At 39.2% G+C, this 23887-nt stretch overlaps 1 protein-coding gene across 1 annotated transcript in view; it reads left to right on the forward strand.

Moving 5' to 3' along the window:
* LOC106054548 (formin-J-like) overlaps window positions 1-23887 on the forward strand; it is a 219504-nt gene that overhangs the window by 92307 nt on the left and 103310 nt on the right. Inside the window, exon 3 of the mRNA XM_056039616.1 lies at window positions 21785-21944. Within this exon, the coding sequence (XP_055895591.1) occupies window positions 21785-21944 (160 nt within the window). The remainder of the gene's footprint in view (window positions 1-21784; window positions 21945-23887) is intronic.

Here is a 23887-nt window from a genome sequence, read left to right on the forward strand (position 1 = left end):
CCGACTAGTTTGCATTGAAGTTGGTTTCTTTCAATCGCCTTGCTCTCATCACTACCCCCCCCCTTACACATCTCAAACAAATATTGCATCCCCCCCTCCTCCGTTAGTCCCTGTAGTAATGCTATTAAAGAGTTTACCCCCCCCCCTCCCCACACTACACTTTTTGTAACAACCTTCGAACCTTTTTTTATGCGCGCGCACACACACACACACAAATAAAGAACTGGATAGTCCACGTTCAAACATTATTTAGGCCTCCTCCTGACTCGTCTTTAGAGAGAGGGAGAGAGAAAAGCGTAGATGATTGTCTTGATGACGCCGATGAAGAAGAAATTGATAGGTCTACACGTTAGGGGAGAGGGGATGGTTTTAAATTTTGAAGTGCCCGAACCGAAGTGGTTAGATTGTGGTCGATGATCTACAGGTGGGTGAACTGATGTGTAAGGGGGGGGAGCTTGTGAAGGTTTGCTGATATCTGACAAATGTTCTTTTTTAAGATGTCCTCATCACGTGACCATCGGTTATAATGACTTTAAACAACCACACAGTCATATTGACTTAAACAATAGCTCAGCCTAGACCTACATCTTTAACTTTAATGTACATGTAGGATTATTTAAGGGAAATTTGTAATTTTGTTTTTTTCTGGAAAAAAAAAAGGTTATTTTCCAAGGAAAAATAGAGGAATAAGTAAATAATTGAATTTATTTTATATATGTTCGTGAGTGTTGAACAGTAGATTCAAATAGAGGACTTTAAATGTTTTGATGGATTTAAAATGGGTTCTGGGTGCCATGAATAGCGAATCAATAATTTCTGACCCATCACAACAATTACTTTAATGGATCGGAGCATTAAGTCCTAGAGAACAAAGTGGCTGGGCTTAGCAGGAAGGTCGTTATTGTTTAGGTATTACCTTTAGTCCTGAGACAACCAAAACACAAAGTTATTTCTAGAGATGAGTATGTCAGAGTGTAGATATAGGTACCTCCGAGGGGCTAGAACAATTTGATAAAGTCAGGTAAATATAAAATATAAATTTGTTTAGCGAAAAACAACATTTTTTTTTCGTGAGGATTGGTAACACAAATTCTGAAACCCCCCCCCCCCCCCCATTTCCCCTTTTTTTGTTTCCGCTTCACGGATGAATACATCTGGCAGACTATTACAAATCTTTTCTAGTGTCTATGTGACTGAGCACTCGGCGTGAAGGTTACTCAACCAGAACGTCGTGTCTGTGCACGATCTGCTGATGTACTTTCTGTCTTAGTTTTAACAATGTTCAATAAATATTTCTAAAAGACATTGTGACCTCGGCTTCAGTTGATTTGAGACCAGTACTTCTCAACAATTGCTGGCCGTCTGTGACCAAACTACAGGACACGTCTCAGATCTGTTTAATACCTTTTACCTTGACCTATCCCTCACTCTGTTGGACGTTGGGGCTCCAAGCAAGACTCGTCGACAGTCTTTTTCCATTCCTCCCTGTCTTTTGCCTTGTTTAGAACCTCTTACAATGGCAGGCCCGTCCATTCTTTTATGTTGTCCTTCCATCGCTTTCTCTGTCTGCCTCTTCTTCTTTTTCCTGGTAATGTTCCCTGAAGAAAGGTCTTTGCGAGCCCCGAAGATCTTGTAATATGGCCATAGATTTTGAGCTTGCGTTTTTTCACTAAAGTTAGCAGGTCATCGTGGGGTCCAATCGCTGTACCAACCCTGTCTCTAATCTCTTGGTTTGTGATGCGGTCTTTGAACGTGACACCTAGGATCCTTCTGTAGCATCTCAATTCCATTGCTAGGATCCTCCTCTCTAGCTCTGCAGTCAGCGTTCAAGACTCACAAGCATATAAAAATGTGGCCTTGATTAGGGAGCGCATCAGTCTGATTTTGGTGCCGAGGGCTAAGCCTTTGTTTTTCCATATTATTTTAAATTTTGAAATGGCTGCTGTGGACTGTGCTATTCTGGCCAATAGTTCGGGTTTCGTTCCCTCATCTGAGACAATAGCTCCGAGGTATTTGAAGCTGCTAACACTAGTTAGATTTTCACCTCCAATACTGATGCCTCTTTTAAAGCCCTGTTGGCTATTGGTCATAATTTGTGTTTTTTTCGGCATTTATTTGCATACCATATGCTGCGGAAGTCTTTGTCAATGCGCATCACCAGGTCAGCTAGTTCTTCTTCTGTCCCTGCTAGGCCATCAATGTCATCTGCGAAGTGCAAGTTAGCACCTTCATAGCCCTCGAGAGCATCTTCCATTATCTTTTCAAGGAAGATATTGAAGAGTGTTGGTGAAAGTAGGCAGCCTTGTCTTACTCCTCAATATTATTGTTGAAGTACACCGCACTGGTGGCATAATTGTAGAGGTTCTGGATAACTTTAATTATGTTTTTATTTATGTTGTACTTTTCCATTGTCGCCCAGAGTGCCCAGTGCCATGCTCGATCGAAAGCTTTCTTGAAATCAATAAAGACATAGAAAAGATTCTCTTGGTGTTGGAGATATTTTTCACAGAGTATTCTGAGGTTTAGGATTTGTTCTGTTGTGCTGCGACCTTGTCTAAAACCTGCTTGCTCTTCTGATGTGATTTTGTCTGCTATCGGTTTTAGTCGGTTAAATTAATATGATTTTAACAGTAATTTGCTGGGATGGCTTTTGAGGCAGATTGTCCGATAGTTTTGACAGTTATAAATTAACCGACGTGAAATCGAGTGGCTGCCGGATTCCGCTGGGTAAACTTAAAGCGTTCCTCCAGATCAGCTAGCAGTAAAAAAAAAAGAAAAAGCGGAACCTAACGGGGCCTTCTTATTTTTTAATAATGGGACCTTCATTGTCCAAGGCCCAAAATTTCCAAGTTCGGGCCCAAACGAAAGAAAGTGTAATAGTCTCTGATTGCAAATTTAATTACAGATTTTTTTTAAAAAGATGGTCAGTGGGTTTCTGGGTTCAAGTGTTCGAAGAGACGCTGGCATTGGTAGGACTCCTTCCTGTTCCTTAACTTAGATCCAGTATTGGTAGGACTCCTTCCTGTTCCTTAACTTAGATCCAGTATTGGTAGGACTCCTTCCTGTTCCTTAACTTAGATGCAGTATTGGTAGGACTCCTTCCTGTTCCTTAACTTAGATGCAGTATTGGTAGGACTCCTTCCTGTTCCTTAACTTAGATCCAGTATTGGTAGGACTCCTTCCTGTTCCTTAACTTAGATCCAGTATTGGTAGGACTCCTTTCTGTTCCTTAACTTAGATCCAGTATTGGTAGGACTCCTTTCTGTTCCTTAACTTAGATCCAGTATTGGTAGGACTCCTTCCTGTTCCTTAACTTAGATCCAGTATTGGTAGGACTCCTTCCTGTTCCTTAACTTAGATCCAGTATTGGTAGGACTCCTTCTGTTCCTTAACTTAGATCCAGTATTGGTAGGACTCCTTCCTGTTCCTTAACTTAGATGCAGTATTGGTAGGACTCCTTCCTGTTCCTTAACTTAGATCCAGTATTGGTAGGACTCCTTCCTGTTCCTTAACTTAGATCCAGTATTGTAGAATCTTCTACTAGCAAAAAATAAATTTATAATTATTTCCTATAAAATGTTCTCACCTATATATTTTACATTAGACAGAACCTTTCAAGATAATAGAAACTTATGGGGCCAGGTGTCAGGTGATGTTACACAAAACACTTTTTTTGTTGGTATATTGATTACCTAGCTTGTAAGCATGTAGACATGGTGAACTGAAACTATGAATATATATTTAAGCAAGAATAAGCTGAGTAGTGAATCTAGAGATGATAGAATCTATAGTTGAGCTTTGAATCTCTAGTTAGCTATTAATCTATAACTGAATCTTACACTGTAAATAAAGGCGGCATGAACATTGTGAGCATCTCCTATTCCTCACCCTCCTCCATCCGAAAAGAAAAAAAAACTTAGCAAAATAAATAAATAGCTTTTAAAAATTTTATATCAAAAAATACATCACAGTACAGTATTTATTCTGGAGGGTTGTGATTATCTCCGTTCTTCCCCCACCTCCACCCTTACCAGCGCCGCCACTGCCCTTGAAGACAGTCCAGTTTGTGAGAGTTCAATGAAATAAAGAGAGAAATACGGTGACATTTTGTGACCTCCGTAACTAGATCTTCATGTAGACAACTTGATACCGCCACCAGGTCTTCAAGTAGACCACAAGACTGTTGCATCAAAAGAGGTCAAAGTCATTAGTACTATTCACAAAACACTGACAACGCTTAACTGATTTGTACAACTTGTCACGTAGACCCCTTTTTCCCCACTCCTCGGTCTTGAATATAGAGTGGAGGGGGAACAGCCCCTAAATGACGTTTTTGTAGAGAGAGAGGACGCGCTCTAGAGCTAGAGGCACACACACGTTGACGTCCGCCGATCTAATGCTAGCTTTGTGAGATCCTGATTGAGATCAATGCAGGTCAGGGTTTCTTATTCCAGGATACTGTCTTAAAATAATTAGGACAAGTTTATTCCTGTTATGTAAACATCGGAGAATAGTTCAAAAGTCAATTGGGAACATTGTCCCCATTGTATGCAGTCGTAAAAAAAAAGACCTTGTCAAAGTAAGATAGAGTACAGTAAGATCATTTAAAATTTTTTTTTATTTGAATCATTCGGTTACAATTGGCAGAAATTTACTGCTGCAGTGGTTAACAAACTGTATACACATACTGTACAGGAAACTACTAGAAAGATTATTTTGTGTTATTTATTTCGTTTGTCTGTAGCTGATGTCTGATGAAGGCCTCGTGACCTAAACATCCAGGGCTTTTGCTTTGACACAGCAAGGTTTCCTATGTGCATTTCTAATGCTTTTTCTTGAAAACTTTAAAACTATTTGTGACATCGCAGTGTGCTCTTTGAAGTGAAGTGATGATGTAATCTATAAGCTGGAAGAACACTCTAACCTAAAGAACATCTTTGTTCAGGTTCCAAAACAGGAGGATGGCGATAATATATGTTTTTTTTTTCCCAATCCCCATCCACTTGAGAAGTCATGAAAGATTCCAAGTATAGCTTTTGTATTGCACGGTTTCCTTGCGGATAGAGCTCAGTGCTCTATTGACCAGTCCTTCAGTGCTCTATTGACCAGTCCTTCAGTGCTCTATTGACCAGTCCTTCAGTGCTCTATTGACCAGTCCTTCAGTGCTCTATTGACCAGTCCTTCAGTGCTCTATTGACCAGTCCTTCAGTGCTCTATTGACCAGTCCTTCAGTGCTCTATTGACCAGTCCTTCAGTGCTCTATTGACCAGTCCTTCAGTGCTCTATTGACCAGTCCTTCAGTGCTCTATTGACCAGTCCTTCAGTGCTCTATTGACCAGTCCTTCAGTGCTCTATTGACCAGTCCTTCAGTGCTCTATTGACCAGTCCTTCAGTGCTCTATTGACCAGTCCTTCAGTGCTCTATTGACCAGTCCTTCAGTGCTCTATTGACCAGTCCTTCAGTGCTCTATTGACCAGTCCTTCAGTGCTCTATTGACCAGTCCTTTTTGTGGATTTGTAATAGGGGTCAGTGTTGTTGACTGTGGTTGACTTATAGCACCAGATTGCTTGTAGTCACAGCTAAACCGACGCAGGCGTAGACTGTTTGAAATGATACAACTTGAAATAACTTGAATAAATTTCTTTCGTGAACAAAACTCAATAAAACTTGTATTACAATAGAGATTCATTGAACTTAAGATCTGGAATGAAATAAATTGAGATATTAAACAAATCTAACTCGATACAAAAACATGTCGTTACACTTTGACATCTTGGAGTTGTCTCCCGTTCTTACCAGAGCTTATCCCAGAGCTGCTTTCCTTTCAACATTCTACAAGACTAACAATGAATGCTCCCTTTCTTCATCACCACCTAGGAAATACACAACACACACACTCCATAACAATGAATGCTCCCTTTCTTCATCACCACCTAGGAAATACACAACACACACACTCCATAACAATGGGGTATCTGGGAGGTTTCCATACTGCCTCAGCAAGCAAACAACTCAGCTCGAGTTTAATCTCAAACAAATTCCAAGAGTGCACATACTTTTGGGCCATGTGACAACTCTTGGATACCTAAACTTTCTAGACATATTTGCGACAAAGGTTCTTGTTTTGATCCTGCAGAGTTAGTTCTCTTTAATCTTGTCAATAATAAGCAGACAGCAGTAGGCGTGTGTTACTTTAATACTCAATATCAAGGGGCAATATACAACGATTTATTAATTGCATTCAATCAGTCCCATCTCTCCCTTCTCTCTTTCACCACCTCTCCCTTCTCACTTTCACCACCTCTCCCTTCTCTCTTTCACCACCTCTCCCTTCTCTCTTTCACCACCTATCAATTCTCTTTATTAGTTTCTATCATTTTCTATCCTGTCTCTGAATTTCTCAATCTCTTCTTTCCGTCTATCTATTCTCTCTCTCTTTCTCTTGTCTCACATCCATCTATCTCTTCTCTTTATCACTTCTTTCTCTTTGTATCACATCCATTTATCTCTTCACTTTATCACTTCTCTCTCTCTCACACACATCTCTTTATCTCTTCTCTTTACATCCTCTCTTAATCGCTTTTCTTTTTCACATTTATCTTTCTGCCTTCTTTGTCTCTTCTTTCCTTGTGTTCTTGTTTCATTTGGCTAGAATGTTGGGCGAAACAAAACAACAAGAGAAGCTTCCAGGAGATAAAACTCTCACACTTTCTTCAAATAAAGAATGATACAAATAAAAACCTAATAATTTCAAAAGTCATGTCTCCAGGTCTACGTAACCCACTGCATCCTCTTCAAACTAACAGCACAACAAGCCCTCCCCACTCTTCTGTTTCCAACAGTAACTTCCAGGCCAGGCCAAGAACAAAGCCCGACAATCTTTGTTCAGATGTCAGTGAGACATACAACAAAATAATGTTTTCAATGGTCACAAAGTGAATGCAACACGGGGGAGATACTGCCCCCAACTATGTCTCGACAAACGGTCCGGTGCCATGTGCCCACCAAATGGAAAAGATTCAAACTTAATCCCGCAGTATATCACCCCCTTTGAGCTGGTTTAGACTTTCCTTTTTTTTTTATTATAAGGGCCGTCTGAAAACAATACGAGGAGGAGTGAGGTAGAGAGGGGTGGGAAAATTGTCATTCGTTGTGGAAGTTTCTGCCTTGCTGTAAAAGATTAAAAGATTGCATCATCTCCCTTCTGGGACTAGTTGCCCCCCCCCCCCAAGTCCTTGCTTCACACACCTGTTCCTCCTAGTTTCCCCCCCCCCCCCCTACCCCGATAACCTCTGAGCATTTGATATAACAGATTTACTTAGGAGATTGATTGCCTCCCCTGGTAATCCTCTAAGATGGGGGGACTCTTTGACAATGGAGAGTCCGAAGATTACGGATCATGTGTGGATCTCATTCAGTCCGCTGCTTCCTGGTGTGCAAATAAATGTCTAGATCCTTGTTGCTAGGATACTAACGAATACCTCCTTTGCTAAAAGTTAAATGTAGATCTGTAGAAGTATGTATTTGTTTTATGCCGTTGTCTATTCTATGTCTAATTAACTCAGTTGTTAACAAGTTTTGGGGATTTCTCGATCAACTAGTTCAGTAGGTTTCTAGGTCATGGAAAACAAAGGGATTAACGAAACGTTCCTAATCTCTTTGAAATCTCAACGCCTGCCATTTGTGGGATCGACAACTCGTAGTTTTCGAAATTTCTTTCTCCAGAACTCGTAGTTTTCGAAATTTCTTTCTCCAGAACACGTAGTTTTCGAAATTTCTTTCTCCAGAACTCGTAGTTTTCGAAATTTCTTTCTCCAGAACTCGTAGTTTTCGGAATTTCTTTCTCCAGAACTCGTAGTTTTCGGAATTTCTTTCTCCACAACTCGTAGTTTTCGGAATTTCTTTCTCCACAACTCGTAGTTTTCGGAATTTCTTTCTTCAGAAGTCGTAGTTTTCGGAATTTCTTTCTCCAGAACTCGTAGTTTTCGGAATTTCTTTCTCCAGAACTCGTAGTTTTCGGAATTTCTTTCTCCAGAACTCGTAGTTTTCTGAATTTCTTTCTCCAGAACTCGTAGTTTTCAGAATTTCTCTCTCCAGAACTCGTAGTTTTCAGAATTTCTCTCTCCAGAACTCGTAGTTTTCAGAATTTCTTTCTCCAGAACTCGTAGTTTTCAGAATTTCTTTCTTCATAACAGCTATTTTTCAGAATTTCGTTTTCCAGAACTCGTAATTTGCAGAATTTCTTGCTCCAGAACTCATTGGGAAAACGTTAAGCGTAGCATTATTTCGAAAAATAAAACTGTTGAGTGTTGAATAGATCTGTTTTGTAGATCTATTACCTCAGACATGTCATCTAACGGAAAGGGCCGGCATTATGTAATAATGTAATTGAATGCCCTTGGCGAAGTGAATAGGGTGGTCCCTAAGGAAATAGAAAAACAAAAAAATTAAGGTCAAAAATACGCAATGAATTAAAACCCTTCCTGTACCTAGATCTAAATCAACAAAAAACTCATAGAGCGCCGATTGCACGAATGTACTTCATGGACGATTCATGATCACCTGACTAGAAATAACATTTCCACATGTCAACACAAGGAAGAAACAATGGTCTTCTTACATCTGTAGTCTAACAAGTAGATTTAAACATTCATGAAGTACAGGACAGAAAGTTAGGCACATGCGTCAGCGTCTTAGTCAACCCAGCACATGTATTGCATCAGTCAATACACCACACACGAAAGGTTTGAGTAAAGTCGCTGGCAGCAACCTCTTGGGGAAGATGTCTGTCTGTCTGTCTGTCTGTCAGTAACATGTTACAATTAATATTTAAAAACTAAAAGCGCCTTGAAACATCCTAGCTATCGTTTTCACTTAAACAGATGCCACTGATACTGTCTTTTAAACAGGTATCCCTTTTTATGAACTATGCATATTTTATGCAAATACAGTTAGACCATGCTTTACATAAGGTGAAAAGGGCAGTTCATGCAACTCTACGAATGATCTTTTATTTCACATACATTATAGTGAAGATCCACGATTCTTATAGTCTTGATCGTGCTTATTTGGTACTTATTTGGTATTACTTTATTTTATTAAACATTACGTGGGCATATTTTATGCGCATAGGAATAAACCTGCTTTAATACTACATTGATAGAAAGAAAATCGATTTACTCTTCCGGTTTATCGTTGCCGAGTAGCAAAAAATTTCCATAGGTTTTAAATATATGTACATTGAGCCAACAGCTACTTGTGATCTTACAAAAAGGTTCATTTAAGTTTTTATAATCAGGGATGCCAGTTGTATGCATATATCTATAAACCATTTTTTTTTTGTAAGATGAGGGTTTTTGTTTATATATTGTTGAAGAAGTACTATAAGAGTCTTATAAAAGTACAAGGGCATTCAACGATGACCCTCATTTGTCTCCGTTCATAACAATACTGGTTTTACATTAGATTATTCGAGATTGTTTCTAAGTTAGCCATGTATATGTGACTACGATTTACCCGCAGGGGCTGCCTATAGATCTGTCACATAATCCATCTATTACTTTGTTTTGTTTATGATATTTATCTATTGTACTCTAATTATGTTTATATAATAATAAATATTTACTTAAAGATGGTGCTCAGTAAGTTGGACGACCTGGAGATAATGTATTCTTTATCTTCTTAATACAACAATCTAAATAAAACTACAAACAACAAATCCATTCATTATGTCCGTTCTATCGTCAACATCCCTTCACGTGACTGTCATAGACTATCTCGACCATCAACGTCGCTACCTGATGCCAGGACTGATTAGACAAATCAATAGAGCCGGATCGAATCCTTGATTTAGATTCGCTGAGCTGTTACAGGATCTTGTTTTTAGGTTGTCATGTTTATAATCATTCATATGAATGTTATCGCGGATTCTAAAAATGTTTGAGGCAAGCGACGCCATTACAATTTAAAACTTTCCTCTTTATGATAGAAGTGTCTTCTCACGTCTTATCACGTCTTATCACTCTCTTGGTCAGCGTTTGCCCAAAATGCTATTTGCGTGCCCAGTTCTACGCACACCTGCCCCTTATCATTAGAACGGCACATAATTAAATGTTTAGACACATTGACCACCATCACTCAGATGTCTTTCCAGTACAACTGGTTGGCCAAGCCAATGCCAATCCTCCGTGGGCTAGGTTTACCTCAGGTACAGAGACACTGCTAGTCATGTTCCAGTCCTTCATCATCTACCACTGGCTGCACTAGTGGAGATTTTCATAGATGGCGGACAAAACTATAAATAGCTAGCCAGCTTTTTGGTGTAACCGGTGTACAGACTAAAGGTTGCGTTGATCAGCTTTTTGGTGTAACTGGTGTCCAGACTAAAGGTTGTGTTGATCAGCTTTTTGGTGTGACTGGTGTCCAGACTAAAGGTTGTGTTGATCAGCTTTTTGGTGTAACTGGTGTCCAGACTAAAGGTTGTGTTGATCAGCTTTTTGGTGTAACTGGTGTCCAGACTAAAGGTTGTGTTGATCATCTTTTTGGTGTAACTGGTGTCCAGACTAAAGGTTGTGTTGATCAGCTTTTTGGTGTAACTGGTGTCCAGACTAAAGGTTGTGTTGATCAGCTTTTTGGTGTAACTGGTGTCCAGACTAAAGGTTGTGTTGATCAGCTTTTTGGTGTAACTGGTGTCCAGACTAAAGGTTGTGTTGATCAGCTTTTTGGTGTAACTGGTGTCCAGACTAAAGGTTGTGTTGATCAGCTTTTTGGTGTAACCGGTGTACAGACTAAAGGTTGCGTTGATCAGCTTTTTGGTGTAACTGGTGTCCAGACTAAAGGTTGTGTTGATCAGCTTTTTGGTTTGACTGGTGTCCAGACTAAAGGTTGTGTTGATCAGCTTTTTGGTGTAACTGGTGTCCAGACTAAAGGTTGTGTTGATCAGCTTTTTGGTGTAACTGGTGTCCAGACTAAAGGTTGTATTGATCATCTTTTTGGTGTAACTGGTGTCCAGACTAAAGGTTGTGTTGATCAGCTTTTTGGTGTAACTGGTGTCCAGACTAAAGGTTGTGTTGATCAGCTTTTTGGTGTAACTGGTGTCCAGACTAAAGGTTGTGTTGATCAGCTTTTTGGTGTAACTGGTGTCCAGACTAAAGGTTGTGTTGATCAGCTTTTTGGTGTAACTGGTGTCCAGACTAAAGGTTGTGTTGATCAGCTTTTTGGTGTAACTGGTGTCCAGACTAAAGGTTGTGTTGATCAGCTTTTTGGTGAAACTGGTGTCCAGACTAAAGGTTGTGTTGATCAGCTTTTTGGTGTAACTGGTGTCCAGACTAAAGGTTGTGTTGATCAGCTTTGTGGTGTAACTGGTGTCCAGACTAAAGGTTGTGTTGATCAGCTTTGTGGTGTAACTGGTGTCCAGACTAAAGGTTGTGTTGATCAGCTTTGTGGTGTAACTGGTGTACAGACTAAAGGAAGTGTTGATCAGCTTTTTGGTGTAACTGGTGTCCAGACTAAAGGTTGTGTTGATCAGCTTTTTGGTGTAACTGGTGTCCAGACTAAAGGTTGTGTTGATCATCTTTTTGGTGTAACCGGTGTACAGACTAAAGGTTGTGTTGATCAGCTTTTTGGTGTAACTGGTGTACAGACTAAAGGTTGTGTTGATCATCTTTTTGGTGTAACTGGTGTCCAGACTAAAGGTTGTGTTGATCAGCTTTGTGGTGTAACTGGTGTCCAGACTAAAGGTTGTTTTAATCAGCTTTTTGGTGTAACTGGTGTCCAGACTAAAGGTTGTGTTGATCATCTTTTTGGTGTAACTGGTGTACAGACTAAAGGTTGTGTTGATCAGCTTTTTGGTGTAACTGGTGTACAGACTAAAGGTTGTGTTGATCATCTTTTTGGTGTAACTGGTGTCCAGACTAAAGGAAGTGTTGATCAGCTTTTTGGTGTAACTGGTGTCCAGACTAAAGGTTGTGTTGATCAGCTTTTTGGTGTAACCGGTGTACAGACTAAAGGTTGTGTTGATCAGCTTTGTGGTGTAACTGGTGTCCAGACTAAAGGTTGTGTTGATCAGCTTTTTGGTGTAACTGGTGTCCAGACTAAAGGTTGTGTTGATCATCTTTTTGGTGTAACCGGTGTACAGACTAAAGGTTGTGTTGATCAGCTTTGTGGTGTAACTGGTGTCCAGACTAAAGGTTGTGTTGATCAGCTTTTTGGTGTAACTGGTGTCCAGACTAAAGGTTGTGTTGATCAGCTTTTTGGTGTAACTGGTGTCCAGACTAAAGGTTGTGTTGATCATCTTTTTGGTGTAACCGGTGTACAGACTAAAGGTTGTGTTGATCAGCTTTTTGGTGTAACTGGTGTCCAGACTAAAGGTTGTGTTGATCAGCTTTGTGGTGTAACTGGTGTCCAGACTAAAGGTTGTGTTGATCAGCATTTTGGTGTAACTGGTGTCCAGACTAAAGGTTGTGTTGGTCAGCTTTTTGGTGTAACTGGTGTACAGACTAAAGGTTGTGTTGATCAGCTTTGTGGTGTAACTGGTGTACAGACTAAAGGTTGTGTTGATCAGCTTTTTTGGTGTAACTGGTGTCCAGACTAAAGGTTGTGTTGATCAGCTTTTTGGTGTAACTGGTGTACAGACTAAAGGTTGTGTGTTGATCAGCTTTTTGGTGTAACAGGTGTCCAGACTAAAGGTTGTGTGTTGATCAGCTTTTTGGTGTAACTGGTGTACAGAATAAAGGAAGTGTTGATCAGCTTTTTGGTGTAACTGGTGTCCAGACTAAAGGTTGTGTGTTGATCAGCTTTTTGGTGTAACTGGTGTCCAGACTAAAGGTTGTGTTGATCATCTTTTTGGTGTAACTGGTGTCCAGACTAAAGGTTGTGTGTTGATCAGCTTTTTGGTGTAACAGGTGTCCAGACTAAAGGTTGTGTGTTGATCAGCTTTTTGGTGTAACTGGTGTACAGAATAAAGGAAGTGTTGATCAGCTTTTTGGTGTAACTGGTGTCCAGACTAAAGGTTGTGTGTTGATCAGCTTTTTGGTGTAACTGGTGTCCAGACTAAAGGTTGTGTTGATCATCTTTTTGGTGTAACCGGTGTACAGACTAAAGGTTGTGTTGATCAGCTTTTTGGTGTAACTGGTGTCCAGACTAAAGGTTGTGTTGATCAGCTTTTTGGTGTAACTGGTGTCCAGACTAAAGGTTGTGTTGATCAGCTTTTTGGTGTAACTGGTGTCCAGACTAAAGGTTGTGTTGATCAGCTTTTTGGTGTAACTGGTGTACAGAATAAACGTTGGGTTGATCAGCTTTGTGGTGTAACCGGTGTCCAGACTAAAGGTTGTGTTGATCAGCTTTTTGGTGTAAATGGTGTCCAGACTAAAGGTTGTGTTGATCAGCTTTTTGGTGTAACTGGTGTCCAGACTAAAGGTTGTGTTGATCAGCTTTTTGGTGTAACTGGTGTCCAGACTAAAGGTTGTGTTGATCAGCTTTTTGGTGTAACTGGTGTACAGACTAAAGGAAGTGTTGATCAGCTTTTTGGTGTAACTGGTGTCCAGACTAAAGGTTGTGTTGATCAGCTTTTTGGTGTAACTGGTGTCCAGACTAAAGGTTGTGTTGATCAGCTTTTTGGTGTAACTGGTGTCCAGACTAAAGGTTGTGTTGATCAGCTTTTTGGTGTAACCGGTGTACAGACTAAAGGTTGCGTTGATCAGCTTTTTGGTGTAACTGGTGTCCAGACTAAAGGTTGTGTTGATCAGCTTTTTGGTTTGACTGGTGTCCAGACTAAAGGTTGTGTTGATCAGCTTTTTGGTGTAACTGGTGTCCAGACTAAAGGTTGTGTTGATCAGCTTTTTGGTGTAACTGGTGTCCAGACTAAAGGTTGTATTGATCATCTTTTTGGTGTAACTGGTGTCCAGACTAAAGGTTGTGTTGATCAGCTTTTTGGTGTAACTGGTGTCCAGACTAAAGGTTGTGTTGATCAGCTTTTTGGTGTAACTGGTGTCCAGACTAAAGGTTGTGTTGATCAGCTTTTTGGTGTAACTGGTGTCCAGACTAAAGGTTGTGTTGATCAGCTTTTTGGTGTAACTGGTGTCCAGACTAAAGGTTGTGTTGATCAGCTTTTTGGTGTAACTGGTGTCCAGACTAAAGGTTGTGTTGATCAGCTTTTTGGTGAAACTGGTGTCCAGACTAAAGGTTGTGTTGATCAGCTTTTTGGTGTAACTGGTGTCCAGACTAAAGGTTGTGTTGATCAGCTTTGTGGTGTAACTGGTGTCCAGACTAAAGGTTGTGTTGATCAGCTTTGTGGTGTAACTGGTGTCCAGACTAAAGGTTGTGTTGATCAGCTTTGTGGTGTAACTGGTGTACAGACTAAAGGAAGTGTTGATCAGCTTTTTGGTGTAACTGGTGTCCAGACTAAAGGTTGTGTTGATCAGCTTTTTGGTGTAACTGGTGTCCAGACTAAAGGTTGTGTTGATCATCTTTTTGGTGTAACCGGTGTACAGACTAAAGGTTGTGTTGATCAGCTTTTTGGTGTAACTGGTGTACAGACTAAAGGTTGTGTTGATCATCTTTTTGGTGTAACTGGTGTCCAGACTAAAGGTTGTGTTGATCAGCTTTGTGGTGTAACTGGTGTCCAGACTAAAGGTTGTTTTAATCAGCTTTTTGGTGTAACTGGTGTCCAGACTAAAGGTTGTGTTGATCATCTTTTTGGTGTAACTGGTGTACAGACTAAAGGTTGTGTTGATCAGCTTTTTGGTGTAACTGGTGTACAGACTAAAGGTTGTGTTGATCATCTTTTTGGTGTAACTGGTGTCCAGACTAAAGGAAGTGTTGATCAGCTTTTTGGTGTAACTGGTGTCCAGACTAAAGGTTGTGTTGATCAGCTTTTTGGTGTAACCGGTGTACAGACTAAAGGTTGTGTTGATCAGCTTTGTGGTGTAACTGGTGTCCAGACTAAAGGTTGTGTTGATCAGCTTTTTGGTGTAACTGGTGTCCAGACTAAAGGTTGTGTTGATCATCTTTTTGGTGTAACCGGTGTACAGACTAAAGGTTGTGTTGATCAGCTTTGTGGTGTAACTGGTGTCCAGACTAAAGGTTGTGTTGATCAGCTTTTTGGTGTAACTGGTGTCCAGACTAAAGGTTGTGTTGATCAGCTTTTTGGTGTAACTGGTGTCCAGACTAAAGGTTGTGTTGATCATCTTTTTGGTGTAACCGGTGTACAGACTAAAGGTTGTGTTGATCAGCTTTTTGGTGTAACTGGTGTCCAGACTAAAGGTTGTGTTGATCAGCTTTGTGGTGTAACTGGTGTCCAGACTAAAGGTTGTGTTGATCAGCTTTTTGGTGTAACTGGTGTCCAGACTAAAGGTTGTGTTGGTCAGCTTTTTGGTGTAACTGGTGTACAGACTAAAGGTTGTGTTGATCAGCTTTGTGGTGTAACTGGTGTACAGACTAAAGGTTGTGTTGATCAGCTTTTTTGGTGTAACTGGTGTCCAGACTAAAGGTTGTGTTGATCAGCTTTTTGGTGTAACTGGTGTACAGACTAAAGGTTGTGTGTTGATCAGCTTTTTGGTGTAACAGGTGTCCAGACTAAAGGTTGTGTGTTGATCAGCTTTTTGGTGTAACTGGTGTACAGAATAAAGGAAGTGTTGATCAGCTTTTTGGTGTAACTGGTGTCCAGACTAAAGGTTGTGTGTTGATCAGCTTTTTGGTGTAACTGGTGTCCAGACTAAAGGTTGTGTTGATCATCTTTTTGGTGTAACTGGTGTCCAGACTAAAGGTTGTGTGTTGATCAGCTTTTTGGTGTAACAGGTGTCCAGACTAAAGGTTGTGTGTTGATCAGCTTTTTGGTGTAACTGGTGTACAGAATAAAGGAAGTGTTGATCAGCTTTTTGGTGTAACTGGTGTCCAGACTAAAGGTTGTGTGTTGATCAGCTTTTTGGTGTAACTGGTGTCCAGACTAAAGGTTGTGTTGATCATCTTTTTGGTGTAACCGGTGTACAGACTAAAGGTTGTGTTGATCAGCTTTTTGGTGTAACTGGTGTCCAGACTAAAGGTTGTGTTGATCAGCTTTTTGGTGTAACTGGTGTCCAGACTAAAGGTTGTGTTGATCAGCTTTTTGGTGTAACTGGTGTCCAGACTAAAGGTTGTGTTGATCAGCTTTTTGGTGTAACTGGTGTACAGAATAAACGTTGGGTTGATCAGCTTTGTGGTGTAACCGGTGTCCAGACTAAAGGTTGTGTTGATCAGCTTTTTGGTGTAAATGGTGTCCAGACTAAAGGTTGTGTTGATCAGCTTTTTGGTGTAACTGGTGTCCAGACTAAAGGTTGTGTTGATCAGCTTTTTGGTGTAACTGGTGTCCAGACTAAAGGTTGTGTTGATCAGCTTTTTGGTGTAACTGGTGTACAGACTAAAGGAAGTGTTGATCAGCTTTTTGGTGTAACTGGTGTCCAGACTAAAGGTTGTGTTGATCAGCTTTTTGGTGTAACTGGTGTCCAGACTAAAGGTTGTGTTGATCAGCTTTTTGGTGTAACTGGTGTACAGACTAAAGGAAGTGTTGATCAGCTTTGTTTTTTTAAAAGGCTATAGGATAGATAGATAGATTGTGTGCACTTTTTAGCACGGCAGAATCAAATCTTTTGTTTGTAGCACAACATAATTTCCAAATGGAAAAAGTTTTAGACCTTCATTGTATGACTTAAAACTTATTTCTAAACAGACAACTAGCTTGAGGTAATAGACATAATGTATACCAAGATGAACTGCCACGCAATGAGACAGTGTGAACATTCAGTTTAGCGTTCTTGTCATTTTGTAGTTTATGGTAAAAATTTCCAAAGATGATCTAATTCTACCAAAAGTCTAGGATCCAGATCTGTAGGACGTAATTGTTGCTATTAAAAATATCACGAGCACTTTGTCCAAGTAGATTTACATTCTTATATTTACATTCTTATATTTACATTCTTAGGTTTACATTCTTATATTTACATTCTAATATTTACATTCTTATATATACATTCTTATATTTACATTCTTATATTTACATTCTTATATTTGCAAGCAGACGACAAAAGTGCTGCCAAACTTAGTTGTTGTTTTTAAAGTGGCGATCTCCTTTTCATTATTGAAATGAAACTCAGAGACTTTGTTGTAACAGTGTAGCCATGGCAACTGTGACTTGGTCTCCTATAAATACTTACACGTGAAATGGAATCCATTTTGTCCAACAAACTTTGTTGACCTAACAGATTCAAATTACCCGCAAGTAGCGACAGAGGTGTCCTCCCCTCCCGGAGCGTATGTATCTTTCTCGCGATGTCGTGCCCGTGCTAAGAGTCTCTGAATAACGTCACGTCACACACACACACACACACACTATACACAGACACCGCCCATACCCACAAACTTCTAGGGATCACGTCTCCGACATCGTTAAAATATCGCACACCTTTGACCTTTGATAAATGAGCTTAGCGGTTTGCTTCGAGAGTTTAGGTTTTACCCCCAAATTTTTCTCTTTGGTTCGACAGTTAGGTGAGATCAGAAAGAAAAAAAGACAACTTAAAAATACCCAACCTATGTCTTTTTTCCCCCATGTATTAAAATTAACAGTATGTTGAAATGACTAAAGTGGCTTTGGGTTTGGCTGTGTTATTTTTCGTTAACTTTATAGAGAGACCATTCATCTCAAATCGATGCTAGTCTGAATAGTACTATTGACACTGCACTTACTGCCTAAACATACTTATATTGAAAGCGAGGATTATCACATGGTTTCTAAGATGGTCAACACACATACGTCAAAAAGAGTAAAAGTCGATCTAATTGATTCTAGTATAGAACCAAAGTGGGCCCAAAGTAAAGAACCAAAGTGGGCCAGAAGTAAAGAACTAAAGTGGGCCAGAAGTAAAGAAGTAAAGTGGGCCAGAAGTAAAGTGGGCCCAAAGTAAAGAACCAAAAGTGGGCCAGAAGTAAAGTGGGACCGGAAGTAAAGAAATAAAGTAATCCCGAAATAAAGAACCAAAGTGGGCCAAAAGTAAGAAATAAAGTGGGCCCGAAGTAAAGAAATAAATTGGGCCGGAAGTAAAGAAATAAATTAGGCCGGAAGTAAAGAAATAAAGTGGGCCCGAATTAAAGAAATAAAGTGGGCCGGAAGTAAAGAAATAAATTAGACCGGAAGTAAAGAAATAAATTAGGCCGGAAGTAAAGAAATAAAGTGGGCCCGAAGTAAAGAAATAAAGTGGGCCGGGAGTAAAGAAATAGAGTTGGTCAGATGTAAAGAATTAAATTGGGCCGGAAGTAAAGAAATAGAGTTGGTCAGATGTAAAGAAGTAAAGTGGGGCCGGGAGTAAAGAAATAGAGTTGGTCAGATGTAAAGAAGTAAAGTGGGGCCGGAAGTAAAGAAGTAAAGTGGGTCAGAAGTAAAGAGCTAAAGTGGGGCCGGGAGTAAAGAAGTAAAGTGGGTCAAAAGTAAAGAGCTAAAGTGGGAGGGCTGTGTGCAGAAGAAAGCGGTAGAAGGGTTACCATGGCATTGTACACAATCGTCAATATACGAGAGTCTACAACTCTAAATGTAAGAATCAAGTTACATTTACAAACAACTTATATTCCTAGAGGAACTCGTGGCATGTACAACTCATGTGGCTGTGACGAGGTTGTCATGTGGCCAGCCCAAGTAACAAACAGCCTTTCATTTCCTCATACAGATAGTCTGTAAAGTCAGGTGGAGCGTTTTTTAAAGTAAGTTGGAACGTCCTTTAAAGTAAAGTGGGCCCAGGAGCGTCCTTTAAAGTAAGGTGGACTAAGGAGCGCCCTAAAACTTCTGAAGATAAATTCTTAAACTCGAGACCCCAGTGTTCGGAAGTCAAGCGCTTTACTCTCAGCTACTTCCCTGTTGAAGCCGCGTCTTTATTAAGATCATTACTAGTAGGTAGCAACATCAATCATTGTCTTTTTACTCTTACACCCTACACAATTATTTGGTCGCGCACATCACATTTGTGTAGGATTTATGTCAACATTTCCTATTAATACACATTTTGTAAAGGAAAGACATTGTAAGCTGGTCATGTGGTCCCACGTGTCTCGCACTACTGTAGACTTGCACTTTTGAAACATTGCTTGCACAGAAGTTTTGAAAATAACAGACAATAGTTTTCATGGCTTCTATAACAATTCATGCTTTCGTTTTGTGTCTCCCATTTGTCATTTAAAAATCAAAACGAGACTCTACTATCAAAGTAAAGTCTGGAAGACCTCGTTGTAGCTCGGATATAAAACATTTAGTGCCAGGTTCTAGCTTTGTTGAACTGGTCAATGTATGCTGTCAATGTTGAGACTAATCTGTGAAACACGAGTTTATTCAATATTTTCATTGCCGTATCAAGACACGCCGTTTGGGATGAAACAAAAAAGCAATGACTCCAGTTAACAGGTGGCCGCTAGCGGCAAAATTTGGAGTACATTTTTGAACGGAAAAAAACCACCAAGTTTACCAATCGTGTCAAAGTGAAAGTCAATTTTCGACCTTAATGTTTGGCTTAGAGAGTACGTGCACATTCTTGTTTGTGGCGCGCAAATCTTTAGGTGCGTATTTTGACAGGACATTTAGATACACTAGTCGCTGTGTGTCACAGAACAATCAACAATGGAGTTTTTTTTGTTTTGTTTTGTTTTCTATGCCATCAATGACGTTGCTACTAACTGAATGCCTCCACATTTAGACTTGCTCCTATTGTGACGTTATCAAGGAGGACAAACAATCATATAGGAGAGTGTTTCCCAAACTGTGGTCTGCGAACCCTAGTATTCCGTGAGGCCTGAATAAGTGTTCCACGAACTACTGGAATAATTAACTGGCCACCACGTGAATTAATCTCTCTCTAAAACAAAAATAAGCATAGTGTTCCGCTAAATACTCAGATTGTGCGAAGTGTTCCGCTTAGGAAAATGTTTAGGAAACGCTGATATAGGAGAATGAAGTTAGTTTTCAAATTAAAATATATGACATGTAGTTTTATGCATACTTTTTGAAAACCCTACAAACACTGAAGACTTCAGCTACAACTAATCTACAGAGTGGTTTTTTAGTTTGGGCCAAACAACCAGCGGCGCAAATATTAATTATACACTTAACTGTGTCACTTTGACTAAACTGACCAACGCTAAACAAACGTCCAGAGTGGTGACCGAAACGATGATCGTGTCAACATATTTAAAGTGACCGATTCGGTCTAGACAAAGGACACAAGTGTATCTTCAATCTGTTTACGCTCTCTGGGTCCAGTGTTGACTGATCTGATAACAATGTCGAGGCCACAAGTCGGGCTTAAATAACACCAAAACTTGAGCATTCGATTCAAAACATTGCTCTTGGAAAATAATTTATCATGAATGAAAATAAACTCTAAATTAAAGATAATAATAAAATAATAATTTTAAAAATTAATTTTTAACTTGTGTATATATTTTAGTTAGTATTTTCGAAAGTCTATCTGTTGGTGTGGTTCCACGGTGTTAGGTTTGGGTCTCCAGGCAGCTGGTCCAGCTCAAACTTGTAGGCGTATTATTTGATTAGAACTGAACGTGAATAAAACTTCTACAAACAAGACACAAGTCTGGGGGTTTTATTTTTAGGTTTGAAGTGAAATGTATTCTGTTTCGATGATTCAACATCTTAATATTGCATTCGTGTTTCTAAATCCATCTCCATTGAAGTTGAAAGCCTTTCATTCCTATTTCCTACAATATGGTCTTACTCGTGGTTACATCAGAATCTATTCAACCAATTGAAACATGCATAAACACTCAATAACACACTCAATAACACACTCAATTACACACTCAATAACACCAACCCTGTATTAATGGTGACGCAGTTTGAAAATGGCTCAAAGAGGCTGAAAATGAGTTAAAGAGGATTCTCTCAGACTACGTTCCCTAAATAGTCTTTAGTATTGGTCCGTGACTCTTTCCATTCTCTAGTTTGAATTAGGACAGCCTAAATCTGCAGTTGTCTGCCACCATACATTTATTTCAATCAGGACAGGATAAATCTGCAGTTGTCTGCCACCATACTTTAATTTCAATCAGTACAGCCTAAATCTGCAGTTGTCTGCCACCATACTTTTATTTCAATCAGTACAGCCTAAATCTGCAGCTGTCTGCCACCATACTTTTATTTCAATCAGTACAGCCTAAATCTGCAGTTGTCTGCCACCATTCTCTTTGTACAATCCAATACCCATTATCATTTCCTATTTAAGTGTACACTTGGACCACTCACTATCATTTCCTATTTAAGTGTACACTTGGACCACTCACTATCATTTCCTATTTAAGTGTACACTTGGACCACTCACTATCATTTCCTATTTAAGTGTACACTTGGACCACTCATTATCATTTCCTATTTAAGTGTACACTTGGACCACTCATTATCATTTCCTATTTAAGTGTACACTTGGACCACTCACTATCATTTCCTATTTAAGTGTACACTTGGACCACTCACTATCATTTCCTATTTAAGTGTACACCTGGACCACTCACTATCATTTCCTATTTAAGTGTACACTTGGACCACTCATTATCATTTCCTATTTAAGTGTACACTTGGACCACTCACTATCATTTCCTATTTAAGTGTACACTTGAATCACTCTCTATCATTTCCTATTTAAGTGTACACTTGTATCACTTACTATCATTTCCTATTTAAGTGTACACTTGGACCACTCACTATCATTTCCTATTTAAGAGTACACTTGTATCACTCACTATCATTTCCTATTGACAGAGTACCAAGAAGAAAAGACATCGGTTCTGTTGTATTCTGGATGAGATTCGATCTACAGATAACATTTCCTACAAGACCAACTTGCTGGAATTCATCAACTGTCTCATTATCTACAACGAACTACCTGAAGAAAGGATCCGTGTTCGCAATGAATTCTACGGTAAGTTAGCCTGCTAGAGAGAACACAATGGTCCAGATACCGGAACACTCCGAAAGTCACTAATGTTTACCCTAATTGTTAGTTTCAAAACCTTTTATATCAAATAATTTATAAATAAAATTATTCAAAATTCCGTAAAATAATATTTAAAAAACGCAATGCATTTTAATCATAAAACTAGAACACTCACACAATTTTTCACCTTCCTATGTATTGCATACAAACAGGGTCGCCGCTACCTATTGTGCAATGTGTGCATTGTGCGCAGGTGGCCGAATGTAAAGGGCGGCCAAATAATTATTTCACGTTTTTAAAAAATTATTATTGGTTCAATAATAGAAAAAAATACTTAAATATTTTATTTAAATTCTAATGATTCCATCCATTAAAACTGTTTTAAAAATATTTTATTTAAATTCTAATGATTCCATCCATCCTGACAAAAAGGGGTGTTATAGAGTGTGTGTGTGTTTCCTAGGCGGCAGTAGGAAGAGGTTAAGCGATTGATTGGTGTTTATGCATTGAGGATGATGAAATTAGCGTAATGCAAATGTGAAACGGCAGACAATCTTGAGACATGAAAGACTAAAGACGTTGTTTTGTGGTGACCTAGATTTTGTTTAAATATCAGTATATTTCATTAATACTACATCTCTATCTCAAGTTAAATATGTGAATATTGTAATAACAGTTAGGCTACATTGAGTTTATGATCACAAAAGAAGTTTCTTCAAGTTATTTAAAATTTATTTAGTAAAAATATAAAACGCCTTTATTGGTACAATTGTACTACCTGTTTGTAGCAACATACCAACGACCAACTAACAACAAGGAGAGAGGGAGTCGAAATTTTTTAAAAATTTCAGTGTAACTTATCTGAGTATTAGTAAAAGTACATGTTTACAAACTAAAATATATTCAGTAGGAGATGTCGTTTTAGCTTCTAATGTAGACCGCTTTTAGCGAGGTGCGTATGCAACAATATGGGTGAAAAAATTTGGAGAAAACATTTTAAAACGTCTCCGCTTGTGTGATTCTTCTGGAATTTTTGTCTCACAATTATAGAATTTCTTCCGCCTATTGCACTTCATTATAGTGACGACTTTTGTGTGGAAAAAACTTCCGCGACAGAGACGTCTTACTTAACAGGAAGAATAATTTTAAAAAGCACACGCCCATTACAGAAGTACGTGCCCAATATGTCGGCCTACCTAGAATGTCCCTCGCATAATACTATTGGCCAGGGCTGCCTCTTTATTATTAGATTTAATGTCGCCTTCGACTTTTTTTTTAGGATGAACAGTGCGTTCTGAAAGAAAACACATCGATATTAGCCTTTTTAAAATTCTCTCTTCTTACTAAGAGAAACAGGCCAGAATACGCTTAGCGCCGAGTCCCGCTCGGAATTAAACCCCTTGCCGACTTGAGTGAAAACCTTCTTCCGTTCTATCTCCATGAAGAATTTTACAACGCTTACAATTTATGTAGGCAACACTACTTTGGGAAAAAAATGCCCATTATGTTTGGTGAAATGTTGAATTTGAATTCTATACATAGTTTTAAAAATATAGATGAAAAATAAAGCCTAAATTGTGTGTTGTAATTAACACTAAGTTTCTTTTCTTTTTCATTACATTCTTTAAAAAAAAATGCAAAGTTACAATTAAAAAATAAAACTTCTAAGACGGCAGCCATGGGGAGACAACAACGTGGCGAATAGGAAAAGAAAAAGGAATCGTCTACAAAAATAGATTTAAATCAAAGAACGCTGTAGGTACAGTGTCCAGCTCAGTCTTCATGATTTAAAGAGCGCTGTAGGTCACAGTGTCCATCTCAGTCTTCATGATTTAAAGAGCGCTGTAGGTCACAGTGTCCAGCTCAGTCTTCATGATTAAAAGAGCGCTGTAGGTACAGTGTCCAGCTCAGTCTTCATGATTAAAAGA

Source organism: Biomphalaria glabrata, chromosome 8 (genome assembly GCF_947242115.1).
Source record: "Biomphalaria glabrata chromosome 8, xgBioGlab47.1, whole genome shotgun sequence".
Lineage (NCBI taxonomy): Eukaryota > Metazoa > Mollusca > Gastropoda > Planorbidae > Biomphalaria > Biomphalaria glabrata.